The sequence below is a fragment of the Procambarus clarkii genome, chromosome 6 (genome assembly GCF_040958095.1).
Source record: "Procambarus clarkii isolate CNS0578487 chromosome 6, FALCON_Pclarkii_2.0, whole genome shotgun sequence".
NCBI lineage: Eukaryota > Metazoa > Arthropoda > Malacostraca > Decapoda > Cambaridae > Procambarus > Procambarus clarkii.
This window is the reverse complement of record NC_091155.1, coordinates 28369139-28383841: the sequence shown is the minus strand read 5'-3', so window position 1 is coordinate 28383841 and position 14703 is coordinate 28369139. Positions and strand designations below refer to the sequence as shown.

The 14703-nt window shown below is 39.2% G+C and overlaps 1 protein-coding gene and 1 long non-coding RNA gene across 13 annotated transcripts in view; one reads left to right on the top strand and one right to left on the bottom strand.

Moving 5' to 3' along the window:
* Nep3 (Neprilysin 3) overlaps positions 1–14703 on the top strand; it is a 97883-nt gene that overhangs the window by 35937 nt on the left and 47243 nt on the right. For 4 of the 10 annotated variants that reach the window (XM_045736062.2, XM_045736058.2, XM_069307557.1 and 1 more), the window contains 5 exons: positions 8899–9006; positions 10773–10932; positions 12889–13101; positions 14205–14326; positions 14477–14632. In XM_045736062.2, coding sequence (XP_045592018.1) covers positions 8899–9006; positions 10773–10932; positions 12889–13101; positions 14205–14326; positions 14477–14632 — 759 coding nt within the window. Of the gene's footprint in view, positions 1–143; positions 519–1683; positions 1709–5170; positions 5296–8898; positions 9007–10772; positions 10933–12888; positions 13102–14204; positions 14327–14476; positions 14633–14703 lie in introns of those variants that run through there. The other 6 variants (XM_045736064.2, XM_045736063.2, XM_069307582.1 and 3 more) reach the window with 5 other exon arrangements.
* The window catches only part of LOC123753994 (uncharacterized), a 59367-nt gene continuing 57823 nt past the window's right edge, over positions 13160–14703 (bottom strand). For all 3 annotated transcript variants that reach the window (XR_011223358.1, XR_006772341.2, XR_011223357.1), the window contains one exon: positions 13160–14594. This is a non-coding gene — a long non-coding RNA (uncharacterized lncRNA). The remainder of the gene's footprint in view (positions 14595–14703) is intronic.

The following is a 14703-nucleotide window of genomic DNA, read 5'->3' as shown; positions in this document are numbered from 1 at the left end:
CTTTACAGTAATAAATAATGCTCTTGCTCCACAAATTGCCTGCGATGTATTATTGGTGGTGAACCAGAACACAAGTGCATCTCTGAGACTAGTTAATATCTCGTCAAGGGTTCGCTGGCTGGTAATTTCCCAGTGCCATTATTACTAGTGGAGGATCCGGTAAGAAAGTTTCCATTCCATGAGAGCACGGCGGCATGCGTCTTTAATGAAGAGGCAGGCACTTGACTGTTTCTGCTCGTAAACCTTCCTGATTATGAAAGCCACAACCTGATTGCCCATTAAAACGTCTTAACTTTGACGCGAGTGGAGCTCCGCCATTCTTCAGCCAAACCTTACGGGTGGCATCCTGGTCGACCAGAGCGTGACGCATGGATGAGGTCAGCCGACCAGCCACACTCACTCAGCCATTAGACACCCACCAGGGTACAGGCGCCGGCATGGAGACCCCTGACACAAGAAGCATGAAACACCCTGCAGCCATCGACGTCAACTCTGACCCATTGTTACCTACTCCGCAGGTGCTTCAGTGATTTTATATATAAACATAATTCATGTGCTATCCCCTTGACATAGAAATCATTATGTAACTTACTCAGCTTGAGATTAATCGTTATTTATCTATATACAAGAAGGTACATTGGGGTTAAGAGAGAACATAGAAATGAAGTTGATTTTACATTCTTGTAAAGCCACTAGCACGCATAGCGTTTCGGGCAAGTCCTTAAACTAACAGATAATTTTAAGTAGATAATTTACAGTAAAATTTATAAAAAATGTCGGGCAGTGTCATGTGGTGGTATTGCAGCTTCTAGCAATGCTGCAGCTTCTTGTTCGGCAATGGGGCGATCCCAGCTGGATTGCTTATAGGCTTCAGAAAGTGGTGGTTGGGGTGCTGGTCCTGTGAGAGAGACCCATTTGGTGGTGCCGTCTGTAAAGCTGGGATCATGTATCTCTGCCTGTTGAACTAGGTATTCGGGGAGGATTTCCTTCACCAGGTTGTCAGACGCCACTGAAGAAGACAGGAATGCTGGTACAGCAATTTGTGTTGCTGTGCGAACGCAGAGGCCCCCGAGTCTGTCTGACAGGAAGGGAGGCCTGTTTCCACTGAGTCGCTGAGAGAAAGGTTGAGGGCTTTTTCTAGCATAGATTTCAGCAGGCTGTCGTACTCTTATAACGTTACCAGTGCCTCGCGCCCAGTGACTACCCACCTGAATTCTTCACAAGGATTTACTGTTTCTTTTCGGATTTTTTGCTATTTGAGCATAAAATTTATTATATATCTCGCCATGGGTCCCAAGAAAGCCAGTAGTAAGGTTCAACCTAAGGAAATAGTTGTGAGTAGAGGCAGTAGAGGATGTCCCATCTTCATTAAGAAAATGTGTGAAGTTTGGGAAGAACTGCAAAGTTTTGTTGAAAAAACTCACCCAGATGAAGCTGTAGCAGGTCGTTGCATTGACCTTTTAAATGACAATGTGATGTCTTACTACAGACAAGTGTTAAAATCTAGGGAAAAACAAGTGTCTTTAGACAGATTCTTAGTAAGACACGCAAGTCCTAGTGGTATACAGTACAGGCAAAATGTGCCAGTGTGTATACACCAGTGAAGTCCTCACTGCCTGATGTTATAATGGAAGGGGACTCCCCTTCCAAACAGTAACACCTCTCCTCCTCACCATCTTGCATACGCCAACAACAGTCATCAGCAAGGGTAAGTAATAACTTGAACATACTTTTGTAGTGTAGATTTTGATGAATTAAGTAAAAAATTTAGTTTCAAGTGAGGTTTTTGGGTAGTCGGGAACGGATTAATTAGTTTCCCATTATTTCTTATGGGGAAATTAGCTTCGGTTTACGAGTTTTCGGGTTACGAGCCGTCTCCAGGAACGAATTAAACTCTTAAACCAAGGTACCCGTGTGTGTGTTTGTGTGTGTGTGTGTGTGTGTTTGTGTGTGTGTGTGTGTGTGTATGTATGTGTATATATATATATATATATATATATATATATATATATATATATATATATATATATATATATATATATATATATATATATATATATATATATATATATATAATTAGTATATTTTGGTAGCAGTCTTTCCTGTAGACATATATTATTAAATATGACCGAAAAATAAGATTAATAATTCTAACACGAATTTTCTCAATCTTTCGTACATTTCTTTTCACTGTTGGAGGTAAATAAAAAATCAATTCTCCAAAATTCATTTTTATTTCTAGTCTGACGCGACACGAGCGCGTTTCGTAAAACTTATTACATTTTCAAAGACTTTAGTTTACAAATACACAACTGAATAGAACTTACGCATCTCCGATTTTATATCTACATTTGAGTGAGGTGGATGGGGTGAGGTGGCATTAATAGGGTATTAATTTCATCAACACAAGACAGAACAAGAGGTGGCATTAATAGGGTATTAATTTCGATGAAATTAATACCCTATTAATGCCACCTCACCTCATCCACCTCACTCAAATGTAGATATAAAATCGGAGATGCGTAAGTTCTATTCAGTTGTGTATTTGTAAACTAAAGTCTTTGAAAATGTAATAAGTTTTACGAAACACGCTCGTGTCGCGTCAGACTAGAAATAAAAATGAATTTTGGAGAATTGATTTTTGATTTACCTCTGTTATAAATAATGGTGTGTGGGGCTTCTATGGGGTACTGGTACTATTAAGGGGTAAGGGTAGTTAGAAGACAGAGTATCAAATATGGGAGAGCTAAAAGGCCCGGCCCCCAAAATAAACTATCCACAGTAGTAATAACTTGCTACTAGACCATATATGTTAGTCTAAGGGTTGATCAATGCGCTCCCACACAGGAAGAAGGGATACTCTGTAATTCATGTACTTATTTATTAACCCCTTAACAACCCCCCATATACACTCACACCAATAACAATAATAATAATAACTTTACCACACTATCTTACGTTAAAAGCCTTGGTCCACGTAGGCAGGATACAAGGTTTACACTAAGAACAAGCTAGGGTAAAGTACTACTGGATAAGCACTGAAGCTGGATGCAGCTTAGGGTAGTGAGACCATGCGGTACCCTAATACCAAACACAACACTTAGGGTTACCCAAAACACTGGCAACTACTACCCCCAGGTCTCACCAATCGTTACTACCAGAGTAGGTACACTTAGAAATCAAACAATACTTAACTTAAGGGTACAGGAACTTAAGGTAAGGGAAATAAGTAAGAGGAGAAGGGAGGAGATTAGGGGTGCAGCCACAGAGTAGGTCTCGTCCGCACGAATGCCAGCCAGAGAAGGACCTCCTAGCGACCAGCTAGGCCTCCCATGTGGTGCCGGAAGGAGCCTAATTGATCGTGCAGCTAAGCACATTAAAGATCTTCCCCTATGCAATGTATTGTTACTTTACAAATGATTAGAAGGTATTAGTAAGCAAAGTTGGTGCCTATGTTATTATTTAATAATCAACCCCCAGCTCAGTCTTTAAATGCTCTTTGAGAAACAATAATAGTCTTACGTCTGGCAGGGAAGATACTAACAATTGCCGCTCGCGATGCACTCAACTGTACTACCAGAAAGTTTAATAGCTCAATTTTGACCTCTGGTTTCCACTGGAAAACCCAGGGTCGTAACAACCTCCAACAGTGAAAAGAAATGTACGAAAGATTGAGAAAATTCGTGTTAGAATTATTAATCTTACTTTTTCGGTCATATTTAGTAATATATATATATATAATATATATATATATATATATATATATATATATATATATATATATATATATATATATATATATATATATATATATATAATATACACACACATACAAAGGTATATATAATCTTAATATACATTCCAATATACATTCGTGCACAAGGTCAAGTGCGCATATCCTCGGTTTCTGACTAATACTCTTGCTTGATTATATCTGTCAGGCTGATGGACACTGCTGCACGTAGTCTGGAATAGGAATCAGTCTGGTTGATCCCTTTGGAGGTGTTTATTAAGTTTTCCCTTGAATGCCTAAAGAGATTAGCTAATTATGCCCCCTAATACATTTAGAGTGAGGTTTTAAATAGCTGTACACAGATTCTTAGATTTTTATAGAATTGTCTTTTGGAATAATTATTGCACCACTGCTTTTAGTGGAGCTTATTTGCACCTTCTGCCATGACTCCTGGCATGTTGACCTGCACTTGTAGGCCTGACTAAATGCAAACTGTGGCAGCAAACATATAAGCATACATATGATGCAGTGCAAGAAATATATAATTTTAGAGACAATTGTTTAACAGTTGATAATCTTACCTCAATAAGCTTAGTCATGATTACTGTCCCCACAAATGGGAAACTGGTAACCATTTCAGTGCAGATTTGGAAGCAATCCATTATTTTCCAGGTGCAAATTATGCTGTCTCTTCTATGCTCCAGAGAGCACAATTAGTGATTTAATGTCACCCTAATAATTGAGATGCTTTTTTGAATGGATGTAGGTAGTCGTGATCATGGTGTGGACAAGACATAGGGGTAGTGATCACGGTGTGGCCAAAATATTGGGGTAGTGATCACAGTACCCCATGAAAGACTGGTGTACAAGATGGAGAGGTAAGCTGGGATAACTGGGTAAGAGAGTAACTAAAGGACAGAAAGCAAAGAGTCGCAGTCAGAGAGGAGGTTTCAAGCTGCGGGAATGTAACAATTGGGGTCCCACAACAACCTGTCCTCTTACAAATTACATCTGAATTTGGCCGTTTGCCTGTATGGCCGAAAATAAACGTAATTTGAAAATAAAAAAATATTGAAAATTAATTTTGGATTTTTTTTTTAAACAGCAAGTTAAGGGTCCTCTGGTAGGTTAGGATGGCAGGAAATTCTCCTAAAGTTTCAAAACGTCATGAAAAACATTAATAGAAAGTTTCCTCTCTTAACCTTACTGAGTAAGCCAGAGGACTCGAACAGAAAACGGGACAGTACATCACTTTCATGAGTCGATTTCATTTCAAATTACGTTCATTTTTGGCCATAGCACGCATACGAGTGAAAAGCGACGTTATTTTTAAGAGGACGGGTTGCCCACAAAGCTCTGTCCTGGGACCATTGCTGTTCTTAATTTATGTGAACGTCCTACCCAGTGGAGTGAGCTCAGACATGTCAATGTTTGCAGATGATGCAAAGCTGAAGAGGAACGTGAAAACAGATGAGGACTGCAGAAAGTTACAGGAGAACCTTGAGAAACTACAGGAGTGGTCAGACAAATGCCTGCTAACGTTCAATCCCAACAAGTGTAAGGTAATTTACCTGATTTACCTGAGGGCCACTAACCCTAGTGGCCTCAACGGGCAGGAAGTCAGCAGCTTGTCGAAGGTCCCCTCATTTGCCTTGATGATCTTGTAACGTACGATTATGTTACGTTGTTGGGTAGATTAGATACACGGTGTTTAGTGGGTTTTCACATTTATTTAGTAGTCTTGGGTACAGCAGTCGGTTGTTGGCAGTGTCGTAAAAGTTGAGACGAAACTTGGAGCAGAGCAGAGAGTCGATTCGCGGAGCTTTATGCATGAGAGCGTGGAGGCTCGATGCAGAATGGTGAGTGTCCAAACTCGATGAGGCCAAGAGTGTGGGAGCGCGATGGGGAACGAGAGCGTGGTAGCTCAATGAGGTCGTAGTCTGCGGTCTGCTCTATGTCGAAGCTGTTGCATCTTAGGGTCGGTTGGAATTGTACACGCTGAGTGCTACATTCTTGAGGTTGAGGTGATGTGGTAACTCCGAAGCGTCTGTACTGAAGTTAACTGAATCACTGTGGAAATTATACTGATGATTTATTGCTTCTCAATTGCTCATATGATTGGACTACACCTCACCGTCCTCTTAATAGGTTGGAAGGATGGAAGGAATGTTAACTGTAATTAGGGAAAAGATTTGAGTTTCATAATTAGTGCTAATGAGTTTGTATATTATTTACAAACTATATTCGCTACACTCTTTTCCAGGTAGATTTTAAAAAACACAGTTTGGGCATTTACGACTTCGGCAGGTAGGAGGTTCCATGGGTTTATAACCCTGTGGGATAGAAAGCATCTCCTGTTCTCAGTCCAACATTGTGGTTTGTTGATCTTGAAATTGTTGCTCCTTGTTTGTGGTGTTACATCTGACCTTTTGAAAAAATTGTCTAGATCAACATCCTCTAACTTGTTAAGTATTTTAAAAGTTTCAATGAGATCAGCCCTGTCATGCCTGGTTTGCAGTGTTAGCTCTGTGGCCTTCAACCATTCCTGATACGAGAGATGACTTAGCTCTGGAATGACTTTTCTTGCCTGGTGTTTCACTTTCTCCAAAACAGCTATGTCCTTCTGAAAATTAAGTCTCCATTCTTGAATACAGTAATCCCCACCAGAGGCGCATTTGGACTACAGTTGAATCATTACCTTCTGTTCCTTAAAGTGAAAAGTACGCTTGATTTTCCAAGGGTTTGGTTAGTTTTTCTGACTGCTGCTCCTACTGTTGTGCAACTTTTAGTGATTGGTGGGTTTTAACCCCAAGGTCTTTTTCTTCATCAGTCTGCTGTAATGTAATGCTATTATTTTGGTAGTTGTGGCATTGGTTGTTATGCCCCACATTCATAGTACTGTATTGCATTTGTCGTTATTAAAAAGCATTTGCCATTCTTCTGACCATTTGTGGAGTTCATGCAGATCTCTTTGTAATTAAGGCGTCAATATCATTAACATTTCCCACTTTAGCATAAATCTTTGTCATCTGCAAATTTGATGATATGGTTTGTAATAGATTCATCTATGTCATTGATGCACATGATAAAAAGGGTAGGCTCCAAAATGGACCCATGTGGCACCCCACTTACTACATTTCTCCATTTAATGAGGATAGTAAAGGGAGCGAGGTGACAAGAAGGCATCTACAATACGGGGGAAGATAGCTACAGGAATCAGAAAGAGAGAAGGATCTGGGAGTGGATATAAATCCAACACTCACACCGGAGACACTCATAAACAGGATAACATCGGCAGCATATGGGATGCTGTCAAATATAAGAAAATCATTTAGGAATTTTAATCAGGACTCTTTTTCAAATTAATTTACACATCATTTGTTCAATCAATATTGGAATACGTATCACTGGTATGGAATCCGCACCTTGTGAAACATAAGGCCAAAATTTAAAAAGTACAGATGTTTGCAACAAGATTATTGCCAGAGCTTATGAAGGCTAAGCTACAAGCTTATGAAGGCTAAGCTAAGTTAGTGCTATTGGCCAAACATAGGCCAATAGGCCAATAGCACTAACTCTCACAACCCTAGAGGATAGAAGGAACAGAGGGGATATGATTACAACTTACAAGATACTGAGGGGAATAGATAAGGTGGACAAAAATAGCTGCTTCAGACTGAGAGAATGCAGGACACAGGTGGAAGTTGGAAACGCAAATGAGCCAAAGGGAAACGAGAAAGTACTCATACTCTGTACGGGTAGTTAACAAGTGGAATGCTCTTGTAATACAGTAGAACCTCGAGTGATGAGCGGCTCCAGTTACGAGCATTTCGAGTAACGAGCAAGCCACTCGCAGAAAATATATCTCGACTGACGAGCTTTCCCTCGATCAACGAGTGTTCCCGCTGGTTCTCGGACACCTCCAACGACAGTTTTGTTGTTGTTTCACAAGACGAGTTTTCCACATGACGAGCTCTGTGCCGGAACAGATTAAACTCTTTAATCGAGGCGCCACTGTATATGATTACGCCTACGTATTTGGTCGAGTAGACACAAAGAGTTTAGTGTTTTTTTATATTTAGTATAGTATTAATGGTTGCCAGTTGTGGTTGTAGCTTTCTTGATAGTGGAAGGGAAGCACTACAAACACCTGTGGCCTTTTCTTCTTTACTGGGCCACATAACCGCTATGGTGAGGGTGTGTGCAGGATGAAGACTCGCACTGATCTGATTATGGAGTGAGGTCCTCGGCTACACCTCGGACAAGCATACAACGAGCGCCTTGTTCTAAGATGTGCTGAGTAGGCATAGCAAGAGCATAGCAAGATGAAGCCCACTATCCCAGGGGTGTCCAACAATAGTCTTGGTTACAGCAGTCGGTTTGTTGGCAATGTGGTGAAGTGTTGTAGTAGTTGAGATGAAGTCTGGAGTAGGGGAGAGAGCTGAGTGAGGCCAGGAGTAGAGAACTCGAATGTGGGGTGAGAGTGTAGAGTGTGGCGCTCTGAATGTGGGCAGAGTCGAAGAGATCAAGTGCGGGATGAGAGAGTAGAAGCTTGATGTGGCTGGAGTCTGGCTGTCTGCTCCATTTCGAGGCTGAAGCGTCTTGTGAGGATAGGAACTGGACACGTCAAGTGTTACGTTGTTGTTGGTGAATGTTGAAGATGTAAGGTATCTCTCGAGCGTCTGTACTGAACCACTCTTGGAGTTTAGACTGATGATGATTTGCTGTGGACTGGTTACATTACCAGCCTTCACCTGACCTGACCATCCTCTATCAGATTAGGAAAAAGTATTAAGTGTAATTAGTTATACACTTGGGAAGTGTGATAGCTTAGAGATTGGTTTGTTAATCTGACATAACCAATCTCATTATCTGGACATAAGCTAATGAGAGTTTGGACCAAGCATATTACATTGTTAATATACTTGTTACACTCTAAAAGAGGAAGTTGTTGATGCCACCTCCATCCACAATAGATGGACGTAGACTTAGTCATGAACAGCTCAAATCCCAATTTACACTAATTTAGTCTTTAAAACCTTTAGTTACTAATTTATTTATCAATAAATGAAATCTTAATATACAGGGACAGACTGTTCTGCATCTGTCTGATTTATTACTTTGCAAAAATTCACAAATTATGATAATATCTTCTTCCTTTCCAGATGACTCGCTACAAGCAGCAAACAGATGTAGACGATGATACTAGTTCAGTTGGCTCTGCACGCACGGAAGAGCTCCCCACCGGCACTACTACCGTCCATTATCACATGGTATGCCCTTTATCTGTTGGAAAAGATTAAGGCAAATAGGGGGACCTTTGACAAGCCGCCGGCTTCCTGTCCTTATCGAGGCCACTAGAAACGCTGAGCATTTCTGGCATTCCCCAATCCTTGATGAGCAAAATGTGTGAGACAGGTAAATTCAGGTAAATACACATGAGTGCCATTAACACTAGTGGCCTCGATGAGAACAGGAAGCAGGTGGCTTGTCAGACATCCTCCCAATTTGCCGTGATGATTCCTTCTAGTTAGATTTTAAAATTCAACAGAATTCAACAGTTTTTTGGCATTGGCAGGTAGGCAGTTCCATGGGTTTATAACCCTGTGGGTAAAAAAGCATCTCCTGTTTTCAGTCCTACATTGTGACTTGTTGAGCTTGAAATCGGTGCTTCTTGTTTGTGTTATATCTGACCTTTTGAAAAATTTGTGTGGATCAACATTCTCTAAATTGTTTAGTATTTTAAAGGTTTCGACAAGATCCACCCTGTCATGCCTGGTTTACAATTGAAATTGAAATTGAAATAAGTTTATTAAGGTAAAATACACACAAAGGGATGAGGTAGTTCAAGCTATTCTCACCCCGTTCAGTACTGGTTTACAATGTTGCTAGCCCTAAGGCCCTCAATTGCATGTCTTAGTTCTGAAATGATTTTTGTTGCCCAGTGTTGTACTTTCTCCAAAGTACCTATGTCCTTCTGAAGATGAGGTTTCTATCGTTGGATACAATAATCCAAATGAGGGTGCATCAAAGATTTTTAAAGTTGAATCACTACCTTCTTTTCCTTAAAGTCAAAGGTACACTTGATTTTCCTAGGGGTTTGTTTAGCTTTTTTTTTTTTTTTTTTTTTTTTTTTACTGTTGTCCCTATCTGTTGTGGGACTTTCAGTGAATGGTGGATTTTGACTCCAAGGTCCTTTTCTTTGTCAATCTGTGTATTGTATACATACCTATACTGTATAGCATCTGGCCAAATAAAATTGAAATTAATTCGACTTAGGAGAATTCATTTTTTAAATTCCCTAATCACTGAAGAAGCACTTAAGAAATATAGAGAACATTTGTGCTAGTATCATTGATCTCATCCTTTCTCTCATATTCACTAACATATCTGCGGATAATAGTGTTCACACCCTTCCATTCCTCATTCAGATGACAAAGAAATCACAGTGGTGTGATTTATCAATGAGAAAATAATTTTAAGGCAATGGGATGACATTAAATGGCATTCTGGTGATTCCCAGGCACCTGCCTTAATCCACTCAGCCACGATAGGACAAAAGCCGACCAACTCGGAACTCTGCTGAATTCACTGGGAGGTTCTGGAGGCCCAAATGTTTGCTACTTTTTTATAGTCTATTTTAACTGTTGATCTTAAGGGTCCTACTGTTACTTGTCTTGCTTCTACTTCTTACATAAGCACAAAAGAACTCAATCTTCTTGATATTTTGATAAATTTTTCTTTCGTAATTTTGTTTGTCTGATGTGATTTTCTGGTTAGCTTTATTTAATGCCCTCTTGTATATTTCATAATCTTTGAGTTCTGGGGACTACTACTTCCTCCAGAGGTTGAGCTTAGTTGTCAAAACTCTTTTTACTTCCTTTTTGCCCATCTAGTTCTTTTTTTGTTTCCCTCTCCGTTTTGGCATGCATTTAAAAAAGTGTATTGACCTAAAATATCTTTCCAGAGTAATGAAACTGCATCTACAGTTCATTATGTTAATACTGAATGTTTTTTATTAATTGTATTTCCTCTTCAGGGGTCACATTGGTGGCGATCTCGTACTTCTCTGGAAAAGGCACTACTAGTGGGTTGGATACTGCAGCTAGTAGTAGTAACAATACTTGTGGCTGTGCTTCATGTTCAAACAAAGTTCAAGCCAACTTTACACATGCTTCTTTCTCACCCACATAATTCAAGTAAGATCTAGCATTATACGTTGTACAAAAATTATATTTACATTTAGGTAATTAACCCTTTAGAAACATTAATTTTTTTTCATGTTGTTCCCACTCCATTGTTTTTCCCTTTAGAAAATAAACATTTTCTCGCTGAACTCACTTGGTTGCCCCACAAGTTAAAATTTTGCTGTATAATCTGGAATGAACTGTAAAGTCAGAAAGGGTTACATTCCATGAACTGGCATCATGGAGAACATTTTAAATGTTCCTAGAGGGTCATATTGGTGTTAAAGAGTATTTGAGAGGATTCGGTTAATGTTAGCTGTAAAATGCTTGAATCATGTACACTTAGTTTTTACAAGCCCTCTATAACAACTGTGAAATAAAGGAGCTACCTAACATAGTGCTGATTGTCTCGTCAAGGAGCCTGCCTCATAGTATTCACCACCAGATGGCAGCACTTGAACTACCACACAGTTCAACTTGCCAGTCTTGTCTACATTCATTCCCAATTGTCTTTGTCATAAAGGCAGGCAGAACACAGGACTAAAGTAAGATGGCTTCTTCATAAGTTAAAATATTTTCCTTGTACAGTGACTACTTTATGTAGTAAATGATAAAACTTTATGTATGTATGTATGTATGTATGTATGTATGTATGTATGTATGTATGTATGTATGTATGTATGTATGTATGTGTGTGTGTATGTGTGTGTTTAAAATTATCTTGTGTGTACTCTGATTTTTGCTGGTCTGTTGTTTAATCAACTGCTCAATAGTGGTTTACTTAATAAATATGTACAATTTTTTCATGGTCCTCTGAGAGTAGCTTAGGATAAAGGTGATTGGGCAATATAGTCCTTCAGCAATATTCTTCTCCATCAATGAGGTTGTGGGCTATTTGGTTTCCAACCAGGTCATGCCTTAGTTCATCAGCATGGGAGCTTTACCTGTCTCTTATTGCCAGGTGAATGAAGACATTGTGTTGGGAGGAACACCAATAGCGCTTGTCTTTGTGCTCATCAGACAGGCATGAGCTTGCTGTGTGGTTCACTGGAGTTAAGCGAGTACTGTACCTGGCAAAAGCCATCTTGGCCTCTGGTGACCTGTTAGGGGTACCTTGGACAACTGGTTACAGAGGGTTGTACAAAAGTTTCAAGATATCAGAACAGTGTAGGCTAAATCTGTGTTAAAATTTTACCATACCAAGACATTCCTGTAGCTTCTTAAGAGGTGTGGGACATGGAAATTCTTGGATAGACTAAATCTTCTCTTCCTAGGGCAGGATACCTACAGCAGACATTTGATGTCTCGGGAAGTAGACTTCAAACATTAGGAAAATGCATTTCCCATCATTCATATGGAAGCAATAACTTTGAAGGCAGATTAAGAGTTGCCAGCATTCAATTGTTGAGCAACTTAAGTTGCTCAGTGTCATCAGTGTAGGCATAGCAGAAGGGCACGTCTCTGATGACCAGATTAACAAAAGGTTGGAAAGTCTGAGCTACATTATGAAGGTCAAATGGCATCCATATGCCAGACAAACACATATCACACAATAACAGTAGATACAGTACAACAGTAAGCATGTACTGCCCGAAACGCTACGCGTACTCTGCCCGAAACGCTACTTGTACTAGTGGCTGTACAAGAATGTAACAACTCTTGTATATATCTCAAAAAAAAAAAAAAAAAAAAAAAATGTACAAGCCCCAGCCGGGAAAAGTGAGGCACTCAAGTTGTTGCTAGCCTGGGAGCTGATAATAGACTGGCCCTTATTCAGGGAGTTGCAGAACAGGTGCCACAGAATCATATTGTGTTGTGGAAATAACTCTACTAGTATGCACTTTCCCAACTGTACATGCATAATGGTTTTATTTTACGTGTATGTACAGAATATATATTTTACGAATATTATGTATTTCACGACCGTGCTGCTTGCCAGCTTAAACCATCTTTTGATGTATTCCGTAGGTCCTGGTGAAGTATGCTTAACTCCAGATTGCGTCATCCTTTCTGGGTCTTTGCTCAATAGCATGGATTCTAAAGTAGATCCATGTGATAACTTCTATGATTATGCATGTGGGGGATGGGTGTCCAAGAACCCTATTCCTGAAGGCAAACCAATATGGGGAACTCTCAATAAACTGGCATCAGACAACCAGATCATCATGCATAATGTTTTAGGTATGTGACTATTATTTTCATATATTATTTTGGGAAGTGTAAAAAATTCCTAAAAAGATGTTGTTCTGATGAATATAATTAAGAGATACAACAAATTTTCTTGAGTGTTTCTAATATAGTAAAATATTAAAAATCCACACATCAAACAGTCTTGAAACTTAATGAACCTGAAGCAATTTCAAAATACAGTTTTATTCTAAAACACAATCTAGATAATATGACACTGAATCAATGGTTACTAGTATCAGTTTTGTTGATCTGGCATTATATTAATAACAATAACGTTTGTAAGGAAAGAAATTAGCCATATGGTCACTTATAATTGTTTGTGCAGTTACAACTCTGGGAGAATGCATGCACCAGGCAGTGTTACCATGGCAGTTCATCACTATGCCCCTCAAAACCTTTCTCGTAAATTGAATGCTAATAAATATGGAACACATCAAGAGAACTTGCCACCTTAACCATACCTGATGCCAACCAACCTACAATAGCCCAACCCAGTGCCAGGGAGGACACCTAACAGCCCTGACCCCAAATAATAGGGCGGAACTAACCAGCTCCACCACAGGCCATGGGAAACAACCTGAAAGGTCCACAAATTGTGGGATCATGAGCTGGCAAAAAGAGCCAGATACCTTCCCTACAGTGACATCAAAGCCTTCCATAATTTGATATTCATCAAGAAAGAAGAAGAGATATTAACATTCAGTACCTTTCCTTGGGTAAAAGTGACCATATCCTTTTGGAAATGAGGTATGCAATGCATTATAATCTAGAAGAGAATGAGTATAGTGTAGCCCATACTGATTATGATACTGTACTGCCTTGCTTTTGCTATTAGACAAGTTGGAGATTGGTATAGAGAGTATGGGCACTATTTTTAAATTTATTTTAATCTTGAATTACAGTATGTTAAAATATCTATATCAAAGATCACAGATATTATGTGATATGTTTCCCAAGTGGAGCCTTTTTTTTATGTTGTGTGCACTTGATTTGTCAACAATTGACCTTTGAAAATCCTGATATTTGACCCTGCTAAAGCAAAATTTATGACTATTCTTTGCAATACAAAAACATTTAAAGCAGTGCAATTACAGAATCAACTGAAAAGACAGAAAGCAAGGCAGAAGAGAAGGCGCGGGTGTTTTATCGCTCGTGTATGGATGTCAATAAAACTATTGAGAAACTTGGTGGCAAACCAGTTCTTCAGTTAATTGAGGTAATAGTACCCTAAAATAGTTTTACTGCAATGATATTAAAGAGATGTACAGTATGTGCAAATTGTTTATCCGTTTACATTAATTGAAATGGTAATGTCGTTTACTAAGAAATCATATTCAGTAGATATTTTTTCTTTCTTGCTTTTTAGCAAATGGGTGGCTGGTCCATTACAGGAAATTGGTCTGCCAGCAACTACAGCTTAGAAGATGATGTTATCAAGAGTAAAGTTGATTTTAACTCTGAGGCCTTGTTCTCCTGGGTGGTTGCTGAAAATGACAAAAATTCTTCGAGTCACATTTTGCAGGCAAGTTTACCAATTACAAAATAGCTTTATAAATAATGTGACATTATGTACTGTACTTTCATGCTCTTTTT